The following is a 21,398-nucleotide window of genomic DNA, read 5'->3' on the forward strand; positions in this document are numbered from 1 at the left end:
GTCAGAGTCGTGTAGGAAGTTTCTGCAGTAAGAGATGAACACCTTTGCAGAATGACCCATTTCATCTCAACCCCCATACCTTCAGATACCACCCACTGTTGTTGGAACCTACCACTGGTGGGACGCATCTGTCTCCTTGTCCAACAAGGCCACAAGTTCTTGGCAACAAGGTTCCCATTTAAGGCAGTGAATTCTGTCCTTTGGAAGGTGACCATGGACTGCAGCGAGGTTGTCGTACTCATTTCTTAAGCATACTGAAGAGCTGTCCCTTAGTAAGGCAGTTTGGACACCCCTGATATGTGAGGATGGATATTTGTCCCTAAGATGTCCAAGGTCACAGTTTTACAAACGTTTCTCTTGGAAGTAAAGCTGACTGAAATGGTTCCCTGCTCTCTCCTGTTCTTCATCCCAACCTGCTTGTAGGCAACCTGATATCACCTTGTCTGTTTGATAAGGTGCTTGGTTATTCTGATCAGGGACCTACTCTGAGTTAGGAATCTCTCTGCCAAAATGTGTGAGGAGGGTTTGTATGGCTATTTAAAACACAGATAATTTCTCCAATCTGCTTCACCTTGGAGAGTGACAAACCTGTGTATTGGCACAAACAAAGGATTAAAATGAAGGGCTCGGGGCAAGGTGAAGAGAACAAATGAGCTGCTAAGATGTAGAGGTGGTGGCAGGAATTGCTTAAGTCAGCTTTGCCAAGAGAAATACACTGTGGAATCACAGCCTGAATGACTCATAGTTTCTGTTAGTACTGGTGCTCCTAAATAATGTAGTGACAGCTCCACAAGGACACTGAAGTGTCAAAGTCCTACTTAAGTTGATACACTTGGTCTTAAATCCTCTAAACAAGTAGGCCCTTAAAACAATAATTATTAAAATTATTATTAAATAGGATTTTTTTGTGGACTACTCTTAAAATTACAGATTAAACAAATACTGCTTATGAAGAAAGCATTATTAGAGCAAAGTGAAAGACTGCAGTATTAAATACGAATAAAAATGAGATAATGTATTATTATGTCCTTCTGGATATGTCCTAAATAGTTTATGATTATATCCTTCCAAATATCAGACTTAAAATGTAACTGATTATTGTCAGCTCCATTTCTATTTTTAAAGGAGTTTTCAGTTTTTCAACAGGATTAAGAATATACAAGAGACAATATGCTAAAAAGTGCTGGTCAAATTTTGATGGGAAACATCCTTATACCAACTGTTTAGATAGGTTTATCAGTGCAAAGCAGTCTTAATGCTTGAAAAAAACCCAAAACAACAAAACCCACCGAAACAAAAAAACCCCAGAGGGATAATTTTTTGTTCTATAAGAGATCCAGCTTTTTTTAATATATTCCATATTTGAGTATGACTTTTTTGGCTCTCCTCCAGTGCCTCCAGTTTCTTCTTTGAAGCTCAATTTTTTTTTAAAGAATAGTGAAAGCCACAGTCTTATGAGCCTCATTCTCTGGAAGTTGTGCTTCTAAATGAGATCTTGCAGCCTACTTTTCCTTTATAAGGAGACCTAAATACTGCATTGGTTCCCAGAGTTTTAAATGCAAATGTTGTACCTTCTAAAGCTGGTTATTGTAGGTGAAGAAGCTTGTAGAATTTGAATTTATTTCCAGCTTTAGTGTTTATAGCAATTGCTATGACATCAATAAATAAAGCTTCAGTATAGTTACCTTGTCTTCTTCTGGGTTCTCTGTTACCAGTAGCACTGGCAAAATATTATATCCCTTGGGAATCTTCAATTCCCGAAGCAGATTTCAAAAGCAATAGAAGGAGCAGCCTCAACACTGACTGGTAACCTACATATCCCACCAGGAGAACACAGAATGTTTCTGTTGCCTTAAAGCACAGCTGTACCTTTCAGAGGGCAGGAAACTGGAGCTGGAACAAGAGACCAACACAAGTGTTTGGGAACTTGCTGAGATACCGACTGATGTACCTGTTCCTACACTGAGGGCTGCTGAGAGAACCAAGGAAATGGAATTAGAGCTGTGAATGTTTTGTACTCCTATAAATATGCTAATGAGCAACGCGGTTCCCTTTTGTCAGCATTTTCCAGTGGTGTTTCTGGCTGAAGAGCAGTGAAGCTCAATCACAAGTAACCAAGCCCTGTGTACTGAATCAGGGACAGGGAAAGAGAGGGAGCTCTGTTTATGCTCTGATCCCCCTGCAATTTTACTTTTCTGGCAGAGGTAGTCTGAGTATCATGGCAGTGTCATTGCACAACCTTCTTTAGCATATTAATGAAAGAAACATGAAGAAAGCAATAAAAAAATAGTTTTACTGCTCTCAAAAACAGGTATAAAAGTCTGTCACATTAATTTAATAATATTGACAGCATTGCTCAAGTTCACTTTTGACCCACACATTCAATGAGAGAGGGTGACATATGGATCTAGGTTAGGAATAAGCATAAGTATTTTCCTGGCTGTTGAAGGTCAGATAAAAAGTAATTCACAAGATTTTTTTAATCTGCATTTTCTCTCTTTTTTTTTTTTAATAAGAGGTATTTACTTGCTACTCAGTTCAGAAAGACACATTTCCAGGTTTAATCTATCTGTGTGTACCGAAACAAGTGTGCAGATACAGAGCAACTAAATTTATCATGGCTTTAGTGAAGTGGGCAGCTAAGAATACATGTCTCTAAATGATTACGAAATCTGAAGTAGTGGCTTTTTGTCTCAAATATCTGCATATGCATATACATACATTGATTTTTTTTTCTCCCTCCTCCAAATATTTTAATTAGGTGAAGTCTGCTGGTCTCAGCTGCCTTTACAGTTGACTTCATTGTCAGTTCTCAGATGGCCAATAGGGGTAATTTTGCACGGGTGACTGATTTTTTTTCTTTCCATAATATGCCCAGTTTCTACAGGCTTTGCTTTCTGCATTCTGCTATATTTCATTGGGTTATCTCTAAAACAGCCATGTTTGGAGTATATTTGATTTGCATTATGTTTTTTTCTTTCATTTTCCTTAATAACTTAATAATAATTTCTTTAATATTTTTGGGGGCAGGGACAGCTGATTTATTTGTAGTAATAGACAAGTCCAACAAATACATCTGTATGGGTGTTATTCTATGTGTTTCCAAGTAAAAAACTGGTATTCCAGTGCTGTGGCAGAATTCAAGTTAACAAAGGAGAAATTTTTTACTTAAAAACTGTGTGTTGAAAAATTGCCTGAAGTTTCTGTATGAAATATTTATATTTTTTAATGGTGCTTTATGGAGTTGAAGGTTTCATGGAATAATTACCAATGCCTTGTTGAAACGTGCCTTAATTTATGTGAAGATTGTCAAAATGGCAATTGAAAATGTCTCAGTGCTTTGTGACATTCTCCGAATGTTGCTTTAGAGCACTAAGAGGAGGATATTTTTGCTGCTGTTAGTTTTTCATGTTTTCAGGATATGAAGTTTGATCTAAAGTACACAAACAGAGATGGAAATTTTCCCATTGACATGAGTGGCCTTTGGAATAGGTCCATGTCTAATTTCCTTCAGTCCAGGACCAAGAACACTCATACAAACTACATAAACATTGGTCCTACAAGACAGAAAACGTGAGGTGACACATTGTGACTTTCAAAACATGCAGCGAGTATGCAAGCACAGGAGAGCTGAGTTTTAGCATTAAAATGGTAAGTCCTCCCCAAGGAGAGACCATACCAAGAGGCAAGAAAGCCACTATAATTTCCAGACAGAGCTTGAGACAAAAGATTCTTGCACTGCTATTTTTTGGCTTGTTCTCACTACTAAGACTTCTTGCTGTGCTTCCTCTCATTCCTCTCACATTCTTGTTGCCAGTCACCTGTTCTGCCTCAGCCTCCTGTCCAGTACATGACTCTGCCTCCCCACGGAATGACTTTCTCACATTAGTTCTGCACTGTCTTTTCTTTTTGTCATGTCTTTTCTTCATTATAAATAGATAAGTAAGTATATAAATAGTTTGTATGTGTTAACAGTTGAATGCATATTATGACTATGGCCACTTTGATAATACTCTCGAATGGCTTTAATATATTTTTTAATTCTTCAATTAGTTATTATCAGTATCGAGGAGCTTTTATTTGGAGAAGGTGATAGAGCAGAAGAGTTCAGATTCCTGATAACTAGCAGGAGTCACACTTTAAAAAGTCTACTCATATGGAATCTCTCTTTTAAAGAGATTAAATTTGGTTATTCCCACATTTACAACCCTTCAAAAATGTACCCTCCATATAATGCACTAAAATGTTTTCTTTTATATTGTAGGGATTTTTTTTCTTTGAATACTAATAATCTTGTTCTAGTGAATTTAGATTGCTGCAAAAGCAAACCAGTAATTTCTTTCTGACTGTGGAATAGTTGTATTAATACTGAAAATGTTACAAAGAAAGGTCTCAGTTCACACTCAGTTTGACCTGTGAAAATGCTCCAGGGTATTTTTGTCAAGTGTCTGTGGGGAATATTTCCCTGTAAACCTGTGAGACTCATACAGTGCAAGTGTAATATTTAATTAATATATCTAATTGATTTTAAATACTAGGTCAGATAAATCTGTACTTCAGTGTCTGATTGCTTATGAACAATCTTTTTCCTGCTTTTTGGGTAAATGACCTTAATAGTATTCATAAGCAGAGATTGTTGAGACATTTATTTTGAATCAAAACAATAGTTTTTCATTGTTGCACACTTTTGCAACTCTGGATAGGCGTGTAAGAAGAAAGACTTAATGAAGGCAGGTGTTGCTGTAGTATTGCTAGAACATCTGAGTAAGAATAAGAAATACTGAAAATATAAAAGAGAACTACTTTGACAAAATTCCAGAGCAGTTTTTTTGTTATTCAGACCAACATGTGAATTTTTGGAGTAGTTCCCAGACCAAAGACTTTCTCAAAACCCCCTTTTTTTTAAGAGTTATGCAGATCACCAGGGTCATTTACTTGCATGTCTAATATTTATCCCTATTCTTTGGCCTGTTCTTTTAGATTATGAATTTTGCAGTGACTCTGTCATTGCCTGTGTTCATACATGACATGAATGTTAAGAACAATAACCATCACAGTCAAACCAAAGGTGAAGTGACTGTGGCTGTTTAATATGGCTGTGACTGTTGTACTGAAACTTAGGAGGCCTGAACCTTTTCCTTAGGGTTGCTTCAGTGTTTCTAGAGCTGAGCTTTCTGAAGCAGAGAGAAGCCCTGATCATTCAGTGACTGCCCCTGGATGTTCCACTCTCACCTGCACACCATGAGCCCCAGGCACTGATGCTCTCTGTGGCACAGTGGTCCTACAGGCTGTAAGGCTGGTACTTAAATTTCTTTGTCTGTTACTATTAGGGAACAGATTGGAATGAAAAGAGCAATTACAAAATCCTGAATTATATATACCGAAAATTTTCTTGATTAAATTTTTTCTTAGATTTCTTGTCAAGGAAGGAATCAGGCCTATTTGTATGACAGATTGGGAACTTAGAGACAATTGGGGTTTCTGGGCATTACTGTGTAGAAATACTGACTGTACTCAGTCCATCAGTGTGACTGTGAACCCCCAGAGGTTACCTCATACATTTATTTAATGCAAGTCTGTTTTGTATCCTCTGGGTGCCAAATTCCACTTGCATAATTTTATATCACATAATCAGGATCTGTACAAGTTTGCTCAGAACGCAAGAAACTTGTTTCTGGAATTTAACTTTCCTCTGGGCAGTGTCTGCTTTATTCAGATTTGGTAAAATAAAATACTTAAGAAAAATAATTTTACCAATGCTCTTTTATGGGTGCAATTTACATTAAACAAGGTATATGTGTCACAATAGATACTGATATGTTTAACGTGTGGGCTTTTAAGATCATGCATAATCAAAGACTAAATAAACAGAATATAGTTAGTGTACATTGTACTGTCAGCTCTAATCTTCTCAGAGGCATACAGCTGTCTTCTGCCACGACTGACATACTCTCTCTTTTCCTAGTTCACTGCTGAGGGGTAATTGCCTCTGCTCAGATTCTATTTTTATTTGACCCGCAGCCAATTGCGTATTTTCTCTCCGACAAAACTGGACCTGGCATGGCTTCTCTTCTTTAAATCTGTGCCATTAAAGAATTGATACTTACCAGTGACTGTCATACTGAAAATTAAGTCCTGTTCTTGCTTGATTTTTTTTATTGGTTTCTGAATTTCAGTGTTGGATTATAAACTAGACATTTTTATAATTTGAAAATGAAAGGAAAGAAATGCTCGAGTTGCCCTTGCAGGCTAGGAGAAATCTCAAGTTGTTCTTTGGAGATGTACTCATTCTCAGAGAAGTTCAATGGCTTTGATATAACTGCTGTAGAATATGTAGGTCTTCCTGTGATTTTCCCACCCTAAGTTTTGGGTTTCAAAAAGATCAAAAATAGAACAGAGGATGAAAGCCTATCAGGGAAACCAGCACAGTTCAACTTCAGAACTTGAAGTCTGATTATAAGAAGCCGTTAGCTCAGGGAGCCTTGCTTGTCCAGCACTTATGATTTCCCCTGAGCAGGAGAAATACTAATTAACATTCACAGGGCTAAGACTGGTTAGCTTAATGGAGAGACCGCTCTTTATTTTTGTCTTATTTCCATTTTTCCAAACAGACCAAGGTTTTATTTCACATTAAAATAAATGTAGGCCAAAACCCAGCTGACATGATGATGAGACCAATTTAGCTGAGTACACAGACTAAAACGGTGCAGTCAGTGTAGCATTAGATAAGAGGTAAGATTGTGCTCTAAGTTGAAACGCTCCTGCAGTGAAGACAAGCCCTAAGAGAAAGATGTCAGAGAGCATAGGAAGCTTACTAGGGCAGAGACTAATATGAATGAAATTAAGTGAAAGGAAAATGTAAGCTGTCAAGCCTATTAGCTTGAGCTCTAATATACTGTAAAATAAATTTCCAAAGGAAATTGCTGCATTTTAACTAGAAAACGTAACACTGCATAAATAGATAGCTGGTCAATTAATGGGCTTTGCAGTATATGTGTCTTTAGAGTATAAATACCATAGGTAATGTTCTTGCATGGGCTGCATGTGTCTATAGGTGGTTGCTGTATCAACATTCATAATGTTGTGGGTTTCCAAGTGAAGGCTGTGTTCAGCCTGTTTCCCATGTAGGGAGAGGTCCTTGGCAGCCCTTCTAACACTCTGCCAAGGCTACTCCTCATTACTGGGATTTTCATGAGTTGCAGCATTATTGCCCTATAGTTCATTAGCTTTAAATTACATTTATTATGAGAGAAAGTATATAAATGAATTTTGTTTTGTCCTTTCCACTGGATGCTTTTTGATCATTCTGTGTGAGCAATAAATCAACACCCACAGAAAATGGCTTTTGGGAAGCAAGATTTCATACAGTCTTTTCAGTTTTTGTTAGTGATGGCTGAATTTATTTACTGCTTTGTTTCCCATTAAAATTGGTAGTAACAGAATCACCAAACATGCTTTCAAACTATGGCGTATTTTGACCGAGAATGGTTGCACATATGTATTACTTTCTTTTATCACCAAACAATGTGGATATGCTATCAAAAGTAAATTTTTAGCATTTTAGGAACTTGTTTAGACATTTGTAAACATGAGTCCATGCTACGTAGATATGGTAAACATTACTTTTTTTTCAGTATGTTTTAATTTAGGGACATCATAATGTAAATTAATGCACTAAAATATGTTTATATTCTGTGTATGTAATATAATAAACATTTACATCATAAGTCTGTTAATTGTTGCATGCACACTAAAACCTCCTCTGCTTTACAAATGGCACGCTCCTTCTCTTGTTCCCCTCCTACTGCCACCTCAAACCTTACCATAATAGTGGGAATTTGAAATCCCTGTAAAAGAATAAGAAAGATTATTGTGCTTGATGTGCCATTCGTATATTTTTGTTTTAAGAAGAAATTATTGCAGTGTATATAACAGTATATTTGTAAAGGAGATATTCTTTGAACATTTTTATTTTCAGGGCAATAAGAAATTGTACCTTTCAAGCTCCTAAACAGCATTTATCTTTTTGATAAAATACACTGTTAGGGAAGAAAGTATTTTACATTTATAGGCTGTCTGTTTACAAAAAGATATTTTCTTTTAAGTCCTAGGCCACCAATTCCTCTATCTCTGCTTCTATCAGAAGAAGAAGCAAGCATAATAATTCAATCCTTCTGGAGAGGCTATCGGGTAAGAGTAATCTATAATTATTTTGCTTGATGTTGAAAACTGTAGGACTGTGAAGGCCCCAGGGAAAATCCTTACATAAATTTTAAGTAGGGGATACTATAAATAGCTGCTGAGACCCCTATGGTTCATTGGCTTTGGATGTTGCTCTGCCTTATGCCTAGTGACTACAGTTTTTTTCACAGGCATTTATGCTGATGTAATCTCAGTGTTTTCCTCAACAACAGAAAATCCACAGAAATTGGATTTTCAAAAGTACGATTCACAGTGAACCATTTTCTCTTTTAAATTTAAAGTTGCTCTGGCTAGTTGCTAAAGGATGGAATCTTATTTTGCTTCATGCAGGGATATGTGAGTGAGTGAGGGTAGAGATGCACATGGAGGATTGGTGAGGTCTGTATGTTCTGTCTGAGCATACAGGAACAAAAAATTGAGACCAAGAATGAGACAGGAGATCTAGGAGAGGCGTGAAGGCTTTTATTCCAGGAAAGGGAAAACAAAATGGTGAGCAGATGTTGTAAGACACATTAGTAATACAACACTAATGCAATCCCCAGTTTAAGGGGGAAAAGCAAGGAGCATAAAATAAATACAAAGAAAATTGTCCGATATTATTATTTTGGAGGGTAACAGCCATGCTAACCCTAGGATGCTAAATGAATTATTTTGAAACCTAAACAAATACTGTAAATTTTTTTTTTAAAAAAGCTTCATGCCTTGGAAAGAAATGCACTTGAAATTCAGGTGACTTTGGTGATGAAGAAATGTCTTTGCTTCTTTTGTCAAAATTTAACCTTCTAAATAGCCCCCAGATATAGCAGCAATTTTGTTGTGATGGACAGTGAGACATTTCCGGATGTCAGGTGTTCTTTAAATAACAATCAGTATAAAACACTCTCTGGTAAGTTCTTTTTTACTATTTTTAACAAGCACAAATATATAAGTGGCTCCTACAATGTGCTGTGCAGCCAAAGACGATGAAATACCTCAAAATGGTCTTGACTGATTGATCTTTGCGGCGCTTTCTGTTGTTCGTTTTCCTTTGTTTTTCTTTTTTAAACAGAGATGGCACTGACACTAACATTAATTAGGCCAGACAGTATCCCTGCAGGCATCCTTACAGAGGAGTATTGCAAAGGCAACCATTATCCAATAACAGTCATGTTTGCTGAACAGTGCAAGGTTGCTCAGATACTTTGTGCTTCTATAAAAGCTTGTGAAGGGCATGATTCTCCCTTGTACAGATTAACTTCAGAATTTTCACACTAGTATCATTCTAAAACCGTTCCCAGAAATGAGAGAGAAACCCTAGCTGTAAAAGGTAGGAGACATAAAAAATAACTCAGACTATAAAATTAGCTGTTAATGTTTTTCTTATTCGAGATGAAAGAAATCAGGCTTTTAAAAATCAAAAATTAAAGTCAGAATATGAAATAAAAATCATTAATAACAAGTTCCTACACAGGGCAATGTGTTGTCCTTGGACTTTCAAATTAAGAGAACACTAAGCTTAAATGGGATTTCATTGCATTAATGATAAAGTATGTTATGAAAATTTACCAAAGAATTCAGATTATTTACTTTCAAAATAGATAGCTCTGTCAGCTAACACTGATTTAGTGTGGTAATAAATGAACACTTACAAATAATGCCCTTTTGCATTCTATGGATATTATTGTGTCAATATTTGAAAAACTTTTCTGATGTTTTTCATTAAACCTTGTTTTATAATTCAGAGAATTTAGAACTTTTAAACAGTGTTATTGAAACAAAAATGTACACAGTGTTAATATTGAATAATTAAACACAAGCACACATAGATACTTTACATGGCACTGTGCCAAAGAGACAGTGCACTTCATCATTGGTTTTCTAAGACATGTCTTTTATGGACTCAGACCACCTCTGAGGTATTTTAACCATACTGATTTAGGCAGTAGAGTTTATCTAGTTATAAAACTGACTGAGCATCATGTCTTCTCATGATACTTCACTTGTTTCTGCCACATCTAGTTGTCTGAGTGTGCCAGTATCAAAAACATGGAGCAAAAAATGCAAAAATAGATCAGGGTTTTTTTATGTAAAGGTAAAATAAAACTATAGGTACAGAATATTGAGAACTTTTTCATAATAAACCGTGATCAAAGCAGTACATTCATCATTATCTGCAGCACATTTCAGAAAAACACTTGTTTTGGTAGTAATAATTGATGGCTGCCATCAACAAAGTGCTTGCTACAATCCTTCATGCAAAGACATTGATGGGTACTCTGAAAATTATTTCGAGTTCAGTCAAGAACTAAATTCCAGAACAAAAAGCAGTGAGAGCTACAACTGCTGAGTTTTGTAAGGAGATCACAGAAAGGAAGATGTCATCTTGAGTGGGCTCTTTGAGGGCAAGGAGGAGCACTCAGAGAAGACTTGAGACAGCTCTGTCATCAGAATTCTTTCTCTTCACTTTCCATCATTCTTTTTCATTGAGGTTCCATTCATCTGTCACGGGCCAAGGCAGTATTTAGATAGGTATCAATTTTCCAGGCACTTTCCCAGTAAAAGATGATATATTCCTTCACTCCTCTACTGCAGAATCTTTGCTTAGTGCCATTTTTTAATAGGGTCTTTTTAAACTTTACAATTTGCAGAACTATTGGACTGAGGGGATTTTTCATTAAAACAATTTCCTCTGATGTCTCTGGGTGAAGTTTTGGTGTTTTCCTTCTGCTGTTGTGCAACGTGTTCTCACTTAGCATTGAAAGAAGTTTATTTTGACTAAATCTTGTAGATTTTTCTTAGAGTTGAAATTGGACAGCATTATGTAAATATTCAGCGCTATTTTATGAGTGTTGTTTGAGCAAAAGTTAAACCTGCTTCAGTTTTGATTTGTATCTTGCAAAGTGCAGTGGTGCTTTTGCTATCACAACTTTTATTACTTTCCAGCAAGTTGTGGCTCCTCGGAAAGGCTTAATCCCAGGAGGTCACACGAATATTCCCTGTTATTTACAGCAAGTGTAGATTCAACTCAAGTGACCTGGGTAGGAGTGAACTCTCACTTCAAAGCTCAGACCCCTCCAGGGCTGCAGGCGTGGCTGGTCTGCAGGAGGGACACCAGACTCTGCACTGTTTATTTGCCTGGAGATTTTGCTGCTGAGTCATGGCTTTTCCATCATGGTGGAACTGCACTCTGGTTACAAAACAGACTGCTTTCTGGGGAATTATCACAACTATGCTAAACTCTAATCTATTAAGCATATTTGGAACATTTTGATGTATTTTGTTACATTCCTGTTACCTGTTTTACTGCAGATGGCATATCTGTGTTTTGTTTGGGGTTTTTTTCTTTTTTTTTTATTCACTTTTTAGAAAAGACACTTTGTTCTGGGAGCTCATTTTCACTGCTTGGATTTAGTGTTGGACTTTGGAGTATTTGAGTCTATATGACTATGCCTTCATCTCAGAACAATGTATTTCACTATGTTTCACTGCACTTTCACTGTTTTATTTGTCTAGGGAGAGTATACAGAATATACTCCATTTGCCATTTATCTTTTAACTGGTAAGAGTTATTGTCTTCATTTTCAGTATACAGAGACCACTGTGGCCCTGGCATGGGACAAAATACAGGTCACACAGCTGAAGTTGTAGAAGGGGCACATTTTTTCAGAAATTCTATAGGTATAGAGGTAGTAATTTCTCTAATTTCCTGCCTCTTCCATTGCTGTCATTTATATGCTTGAGTCCCAATAAGCATTCCCTGAACCCCTACACGTGCAGATAAACTGACTCCATGTAATGGGGAATTATTTGGCTTATAAAACATAAATGACAACCTAAAAGAAAAAATGTCTTTTGCAGCCTGTAGTATCCTGTGTTTGGGATTACGTTTTATTTTTGCAAATAGTACTTGATGAATTTAACAGAAAATAATCTTATTTTTTTGTATAGCTGAAAAGAAGATCACTAGTAACTGTAACTTCCTTCATTTTTAAAAGTTCGTACCAACCTTGTAAGAAATTCTTATTACTTTTATAGAAGATTTTACAGAACTATATCAGTATAATCGGATGTTATTAGAGGCCTAAGAGGTATCTGATGTCAAGTCACTGAGTAAAAGTCTTGGCTGTCTTTATTGATCGAGTCACCTTGTATTGTATTTCTGCTCTGCCAGTGCACTGTCTGAAATATAACAAGTTATCTTCTCCTGAGTGGATTGAAAAGTGCTATGGGAGTTCAGCTACTGTCTGTTGCACTCTTAGCTGCACCACAAAGGAGAAATTCTGTGTAGAAAGAATACTTTTGATACATAATTTATATTGTTTTCTTTAAGATTTGGGTTTTTTTATAACCAGTGGGAAACAGAAGTCCTGCTCTTTTGCTCTGTATGTGTCTTAGTAAAGTGAGAGAAAAGCAGAGTGTAATGGAGAAGAGTACTAGAGTTCAAATCACAGAGCAAACTCACTACTATATCATGTAAGAACAAAATAAACTGAAATTTATTTAGAGATTTTCTAGAGAACTAAGTAGTCATCTTCCTGCAAGAAAAAGGTGTCCAGGAGAAATTGAGGTTATTGCTACTTGTTTCTACCATGTTATTCAACTTCAGCCCAAATTACTAGGACATTAAGTCATAGAATCATAGAGTGCTTTGGGTTGGAAGGGACCTTAGAGATCATCTAGTTCCAAACCCCTGCCATGGGCAGGGACAACTTCCACCTGACCCATGGTCAGAGCCCCATCCAACCTGGTCTTGAACACCTCCAGGAATGGGGCATCCACAGCTTCTCTACACATAGTCCTAAAGCATAATGACATTTTTTATATGTAATATTTAGGAAAAAAAAACCCAACCCAAACCAGAAACTGCATTTTAGAAATAATTCTACTACCATTTCCATATGACTCTAAGAGAATACTCTCTAAGGTTATACTGGCATGTCCCCTTCCTACTGTTGTTCAGAAGGACAGTATCTGGTGCACTGGAGGTAGTAATTGTGTGAATGCCAAGGTAGGCAATGGGCAACCCACTGCTAATTAATCAAATCCTGCTTACAACAAGTTTAAGTAGCAGAGTGGTAAAAGTTGGTGATGCAGAGCTGGCTGGCTTTTATGTTAGAAGGAACTACACCAGTACAAAAACAATACTAGAAAAATTCAACTTAAATCTAAATGGAATCAAGGCCCATGACTATTGTAGTTTTTTTGTGGAGGCAGAATTATGGCCTTCATGGGGTGATTGACTGACAAAGAATAGATATCACGTAATGCAGTCCAATTACTTTAAATAACAGATTAATGACTCTCCTGTTTGTGAAAATTGTATGGCTGGGATTGCCAGTCAGCCTATTTGCAGCTGATGGCAGGTGTGAATCAGTTTGCTGGAATAAATTCCCTTCTGTATGACCCTTCATGCTCCTCTTGTGCTCTATTATGTTGGTCACTGGGTTGGTTTTATAGTGTTGTGGTTTTCTAAAGGCACTAATACCCTTCAGCATAATGCCTGAAATTTTAATTAACTCAAAGAATAAGCGTCTCACTGCAATCACATTCTCAGGAGTCCTTGCTAATCAAAGTGATCCCCTAATTGGCATATTTATGTTTTCAATGGGGTTTGTCAATGATGTGGTTTTTATTTCTCTGTAATTTGAAAACTGTAAACCTCTGGGATTTTTCTTTTACCTCGGGCCAAGCAAATAGGATGGCTCTCATGTATTTGTCCAGCCACAGCCCCATGAAAAACATTGTATCATCATCTTGGGTGACACGAAGGTATATAATTTTAGTTGTATTTTCTGTTTTCCCTTTCACAGGTCCGGTGTGACAGTGAAATACAAGAGCTACGTCAGTGGCAAAAGAAGTGGAGAGAGGAGAAACACATTAATAAAGTAGTGAAACAATTCTGGACTAAGCAGGAAGCCAAAGGTAAGTGAATTAAATTGTGTGTGGGGGGGGGGGTTGGGTTTTAGAGGTTGTTTGGTTGGTTGGTTTTTTAGGGTTTTTTACACTGTGTTGAATTTTTATACTTTGAGTTGTGCTAAAAAACAGGCCACAGTAGGACGCTAATCCTGAGTGAGAAGGTGAAGTCTGGTGGAAATGCCTGGCGGTTCCTTTATAGTCACTATTTACTCTGTCTTAGTTGCCTGGATAGTTGCTGAAAGTGGCAATGAAAAATACAGTACAGGGCCAAAACTCAATAATTTCAGAAGACTATGATAATTTGCTGGCACAGTATTTCACAGGGCAGGATTAGACCTCTACCAGGTGGGTCATAGTACAGTTTTTCCAAACTGTGGGATTTCTCTCTGGTAAATGTTTTATTGGCATTTTCCTGTAGTTATTTATAGCAGAACTTGGCCTGTACAGTTCTAAAAAAATAAACCCAAACAACCCAATAAATTGCCAAGGGAAATGAAGCTGGATTGCTTTAAGAACCAACACTGTAATTTGTTTCTTTTTTTGCCCTGTTTGTGGACAAGGCTTTACTGACAGGGCCAAAGTTCTATTCACTTAGGCACAGAGGTTTAATTATGATTATTCACCCAGCCTCTTTGTCTACTAACTCAGGAAAATTTATAAGTTCCTCAACCTGTCTACATTTTAGCAGCCCCTGTGGGCTGGACTCAGCCCTGATACACGTGGGGAAGTGAACTCCACACCCACAGCTGGAGGTGAGAAGGGGTCGTTCAGCTGTGGCTGTGTTGAAAAGAGGGGAAATCACGTTGTACCAGCACCACTGTGTGCCCTTCAGTTTGGTGACACTGTCCCACATGTGTTCTCAGCTGGTCAATCTTTGCCCTGACCTACGGGAGAGTGATTTTTTCTTTGGTGGTAGCAGGGTTACAGTTACAAGGGCTGCGTAGATTTTGCAAGCATTTATTTATATTTATATTACAGTTTTAATCTACAAAAGATCAGGTTTTATTTACCAATCCATGAAATTTCCTAAGGGATATTTTATAGCCGAATTTAATTAATTCCGAAGAACAAAATCATACATCACAACAGGGGAAAACTGCATTTATATGTGTGTATATATGAGGTGTATATAAGGGAAGTAGAATTCTTGGCTTTAGTAGCTTAGACCTAGAAGATTAAATCATATAGTAACTCGTAACAGTGTACAAAAATGATGAAAAAATGAAATCAATGAGACATAAGTTGTCTTCCAGCAGACTTGACTAATATGTAATGAAAACTTGGGCAGAGCAACCAAAGTTTTCTTCAAGTGGGATTTCATAGCCTATCTACTGTGGTTTATTATGACTTTACTTTGGAAAAAAAATGTAGGCATCTTTTCTTTTTAAAAGAAAACATAGATATATCTGGTTTTGATCATCTGAAAACAGTGGATTCAAATTTACTATGATCAAATTATTCTCATTATAGATTTAAAACATAAAAGCTGAATTCTTTTCTTTGTAGTACATGTTTAGTTCTGTCAGTGTTAATTGTTGGAAAATTGCATTCCTGGAGGTGATAACAGAAGATGGCCTACCAGGCTTGCTAATTAATTTTAAATTATTGCAATTTAATGTTTGTGGTTTAGATTTTCTGTTTCTAATTTGTTAGTATTTTTATCATCTCATCAAGGCATGTTTTTTCACACATTTCATTATCCATGATACCAGTAAGAGTTACAAATGCAGATTTCCCACATCTAAGAAACAAACCTATATATTCACAACACACCACTATGAAAAAGGATGAATGTGATATTAGATGATATGATGACAATCACAGTTTCAGTCTTCATACATGTAAAATCTTAAAGGTGAAAATTACAAGTGCATTTTCAGAGCACAAGATGAAACCATTTTCAAAATGCTGCCTAAGAAAAGTAGGGCCTAAGGGTGGACTGTGTCATTTGGCAGTTGAATTGATTAAAAAAATTCCTGTGAATAAAGAAATTTAATCTTTCCATAAACTATACTTAAGTTGTTTTGGAGAGCTGTAGTGATAAGATTTCCTTTGCCTTCTTTGCCAGTTGTTTCAAAAGGAAAATTTTCTTTTAATCACTCTCATAGAGCTTTCTTGTCATCAAATCAGTTATTTCAGACTCTAGGACACACAGCTGTTTAACCACTTCAAAGCTGCAAAATTGCCCCTTTTCAATTTTTTCTTAAACCACTGTAAGTTTATATTGCTTATAAACATTAGCTTTCAATATTATCACATTGTTTCTGTGATTCTTTAACTGAGCTCTGCTAAGTTAATTTAAGAGTATCCATACATAAAATAGCCTTGGGGCCCAGACAGATGGCTATTTGGAAACAGCTGTACTAGTTTGAGAAGTTACTGTCCAGGGGTTTTCATTATCAATCTCAGCTGTGATGCCATAATTAATTTTGTTAGTGCTCCAGCTGCTCTTATTTCTGCTGTTATTATCCTACTGTTTATTAATGCTGTTAAACCCTATTTCATTATGAAGTCAGCAAGGTTAGTTTAACTGCTTTCACCAGTGACTCAGTCTAACCCAGCTGACTGCACTGAAGAGGACTGTGAGCACTCATACAATAATGAATAGCATAACACAACTACTTCTTAACCTTGTCTTTCTAAGCATTTGGTTTAACTGAATTAATTAATTAGGTTAATTCAATTAATCCCCTTTAATTAAACGACTGAGCTCTTTGAATCAAGCAGACAAAGCATTTATTGTTACTAAAAACTCAGATGTCACTAATAAAGCATTAAGATTCATGATCAAAAGAGAAAGAATAACACTTTTAAATAGATACGGCATTTTATTATGAAGTTAACCACATTAAGAAAAATAATGAAGTATCTCTTAAATTTCTATCTCACTAAGCCTGTTTATTAGATGCTGTAAACAGTGTTGAATCTAACTGTAGGGGATGAATGGTGAGTTGCCAAATAGCTTTTAGAAAATGATGACTCGAGCAGTAATGTGATTCTATTGACACTACTAGAAAGATCAGCATACCTTCCATGGAAATATCAGCCAAAGACTCGGTTAATGTGAGCTAACAGGCAGAGTCTGCTTTGTTGTGGCTTTCAGCACAATGCAATGTGTACCTTATTTCAAGGGTATGTTCCAGGCAAAGACATATAGCTTTATGAAAGTGTGTTTGTATAATGTTGACCAGTGTGACAGTTCAAAAAGATAATAATAAGAAGTTAGAAATGTAAACTAATTGTAATTAACAAATCCAAAGGCATTCTTAATTTATTCTTCTGGTTTCAGAAAGTGTGCTGAAACATGTTCATTAATTTTGAAGCAAACAGTTAAGTTTTCATTAGAACATAACCAGAATGACACACTTCTGGAGGGTTTTTTTCAGGTAAAGACCAAAAGTCTCATTTTTAGGGGGCAGCTAAGGTGATCCAGTAACTTCCCCATTAAAAAGGCATCCCTTGGCCAAGGCTTCTGCCATCCTCTCCTTTTCTTGGCACTTCCCCTCATGGCTTCACGGTGAGTTGGTTCAGCTGGCTGATCTGACAAAGAGCCGCTCCTCAGTTCTGCTCTGCTGGCCCTCGGCGTGGCTTTGTGCTGGATCAGCCTGATAAACTGACCTGCCCCAGAATGACACAGTCCTTACATCCAACAGAAGGGAAATGGGGCCACAGTAACTGAGGGAAGGAAAACTGCCCGTTTGTGATGGCCACTCACTTTTAGATCAGCTGATCTGTGCTGGGCCTGCTGTGTCATGTGAAACCATCCCCACCCGGTGTGTCTGCCTGGTGTGGGAGGCTGGGGTATAATGTAGCCTCACATAAGCCACTGATTCTCCCCCTGCTTCAAAGCATCTTCATTTTTTTTCCTTTGTAATTCTTTATTCTTCTTTTGCTCTCTCTCTTATACTCTTTATTATTACTTTTGAAAAGTGCTCTGGGATAGAAAGTGTGAAAACTGCATGAAAATTACTTTATATATTAATAGCACCTTGCAGGACCGTTGACCTCTTTTAATGCACATGCTGGCAAAATTTCTTTTTGAGTGCAAAGAAGAAAGTGTGTTTCTTTCAGCATATACCCAAGATCATAAAGCTACAGCATTCTTGGCTGACATTTTGTTTGCTATACTGCTCCACTGCTGCAACGTTACATTCCACAAAGTTATCTATATTTAAAGTATGATAGTCCTTACTCTGAACAATTTCTACAATTTCTATGTTCAGACTGAAAATGTAGATAGAAACATAGCATTTAAGACTTAGTTTAGTGGCTCACAGCTTTAGACTTTTAGGGACACAGATTATTTTCTGCAATATAGCACAGCTGATGGGATAAATTTGTTTAAGAATATTTTACAAAATTCCAGAAAAAATATTACCTTCTAGAGAAAATACAGCTAATCAAAAACCATCCTCCAGAGGATGTGAGTGAATAGCAGATGAGCTGGGGTTTGGTTTTTTTTAATTCTGATTTGCTGAAATTACTTTAATGTAAATATATTTAAATAAGTGATTTAATAACCTGTATGTTATTTAAGATATGTTTGGCAGGATGTGACAGTGCAAGGCCTGCCTCAGTTTTCACGAGGCTGATGTTCTACCGTGAGCTTGTCAGTTTAGGAGAACTTCTTTTCCCACCATGCATTTATCTGAGACTGTGCACAGCAGTGTTGTCAGTATCTGCATCCTAAAACATCCATTGGAAACTGGACATAATTCACTGCATCTGCTAGTTTTCTCACTGATATCCCACATAGCTCCAACCATATTTTTGCTTTAATTTCCAAGAAGAAATAGGCCTTTGCTTTTGGGTGAACAACCTGGTGAATCTGATTTGTGCCTCCACACAGTGGACAAACCCCATCTGGTCGTGGTTCTGAGCAGTGTGTTATATAGATGCAGTACTGATGAGACATCACTGGAAAGGGAAAATATCTCTCCTACAATGAAAGGAATTTGAAAAATATTTGAACTTTTTCATGAAAATATCTAAATCTTCACTGATCACTTATGTGAACAAACCACTCTACTGACACCCTGTTACAGTGGTTCCTTCTCTGCTGGTGTGCTGTTAGCAAGAGCACTGATTCCATTATACAACTGGTACTTTCAGCTATTTTATGTCCTAAAGGGTTTCTTTTCTTCTTTTTCTTTTTCTTATCTGCATAAAATTTGTAAAATTTTAGTTTTTAAAAAGCAGTGTTCTTAGGGAAAATAGTAAAAGAAATAAATGTTCCTGGTTTTATGGCAAAATCAATTGTGACCCTATTAGTTGGCAGTTCTTACAGATCAACCACAGCCTGGGCTTTGCAAGGCACTTGGGTAACAGTGAATGCACAGTGTGTGGAAAATCTAGTTAAATCAAAATAAGACATAAAGTAATCTTCACAGCAGGTGAGGGGGTTGATTTTCACATGCAAGGGGGAATATTCTTCTACATTCCATTCATTTTCAAGCTGTATTTTTCCTTCAGCAGTAGAAGCTATTACTTACCTATCTGGAGAGATTTTAAAAATACTCCTTTCATAGAAATAATATTTTCCCTTGGGAAGATGCAACCAGCAATACTCTAATGAAGGTGATCTGTTACTGGAAAATCCTTAAAATATGAATGAGATTTCAGATGCAGGGGAGAACAGGCTGCATATTTCCCACTAGAGCAGGAACAGATCTATAGTGTCAAGAAGCAAGGAAATGCAGTCACTCACTCCTCATACAGCTGTGATTGTCTCCACCTGAATGATGAGGAAGGATTTGAAAGCTTAATATCAAGTTAAGTTGAACAGGGAAAGTCTAGTCTACATATTTTTGAAGGATGGCTGTATGTAATTATATCACATCAAAGCAAAATTAATTGAGGAAGGGAAAAATGTTACATTCAGAACCCAGAAAAAAAATGGTTACACTGTGAAACTTCTTTGAATTAATTCCATAAACATATAAATATATTAGTATAGTCATGTGCTCTAATGGATCCTTATTAATGGGGCCATAAATGAAGTTACAATCACGTGTATGTTTGCAGGACTGAGTCGTTTCCCAAGGAAAATATTGAAAAAGGAATATATATAAATGGGAAAACTTACACTAGGCTTAAAAAAATACTTAAAATGTATTGTAGGTAATAATGTTGGATTAGGAAAACACATAGTCTGAATAGCTAATGGATTTCTTACAGACTGCATCCCTGTGCTTTATTTAGGAAAATTCAGCTCAGTAAAATGTAAGGAATTCATCAGCTTTATGTGAGAGTTCCTTTTTTCCCCCTCCACTTTCACCATGGGTGGTTGAAATATTTTAAGAAGATTTAAAACGAAATAATTTGTTTCTAATTTCATCTGCCCTTCTTTTGCTACAGCTGTAATTTTTTAATTAATCTCATTATGAAACTCTTGCAAGTGGTAACCTCATATTTTATAGTTTTACACTTTTAATCTGCTATATTATGTAACACACATATATATACACACACATATGTTAAGATCCTACATGTTGAAGGTACAAATTGGTTTCAAACTGAGCTGTATAAACAGGATAAAGTGGAAGGCTACTTGCTGTCAGCAGGACACTGCACTTAAAAGAATTTGACTCTGCTTTTTTTTTTTTTTAAACATTACTGTACTTACAGGTATTTGTTTCTTTCTGAAAGCAAAAGTGCTGCAGTCCAAATGGTTTAAAATGGCTGCATATATGTGATTGCTTTTGATTTAAAAGCACATGGAAAAAGTTTCAGTTATGCAGAAGACCTTAAAATTTCTTTTTGTTTAAAAGAAAATAAAAAGAAAATCCAAGAACAAAGCAGTTCCGAAGGCTGAGTATGTGGTGGTTTTCATCAAGCCTAATTCAAGATGCTTGAGATGTTTTTGAAAGTTCAGTCTTGGCACTAACAGCTGAGAATGTAGTGATAAAAGTCATAAGACTCATGATGCAGAATCCAATTTATTGGTCCACACCCCGGACTCAGACGTCTTTGAAAATTTATAAAGATTACAGTAACATTTAATTTCTGTAACTATGTTGGGAATGTTTGAAAAAATAAAAAGGAAAGATGATCATTTAGATAAACTACAACACGTGATCCTCTGGTCTGTGCTTACACAGGCACAGCAGTGGATCTGGAGCACAAGTCAGAACTAATCCTCCAGCACCAAAGCTGTATTTTCACCCATCACTCTGCAGCTGTTAATAATGATTTGTAACGGAAAAAAAGACAATTGCAAGTTGGCAATTTTTCTGTGATCATATAAACATAATTTTTTTTTTTTTTTTTTTTTTTTTTTAAGGAGAGGAGAAATCTTTTAT

At 36.5% G+C, this 21,398-nt stretch overlaps 1 protein-coding gene across 1 annotated transcript in view; it reads left to right on the forward strand.

Moving 5' to 3' along the window:
• The window catches only part of IQCK (IQ motif containing K), a gene marked incomplete at its 5' end in the record, with an annotated part of 36,613 nt that overhangs the window by 8,733 nt on the left and 6,482 nt on the right, over positions 1-21,398 (forward strand). Inside the window, 2 exons of the mRNA XM_027743931.2 lie at positions 8,106-8,190; positions 13,992-14,103. Of these exons, the coding sequence (XP_027599732.2) occupies positions 8,106-8,190; positions 13,992-14,103 (197 nt within the window). The remainder of the gene's footprint in view (positions 1-8,105; positions 8,191-13,991; positions 14,104-21,398) is intronic.

The sequence above is a fragment of the Pipra filicauda genome, unplaced genomic scaffold (genome assembly GCF_003945595.2).
Source record: "Pipra filicauda isolate LSUMZ 115617 unplaced genomic scaffold, ASM394559v2 scaffold127_size2900866_pilon, whole genome shotgun sequence".
Lineage (NCBI taxonomy): Eukaryota > Metazoa > Chordata > Aves > Passeriformes > Pipridae > Pipra > Pipra filicauda.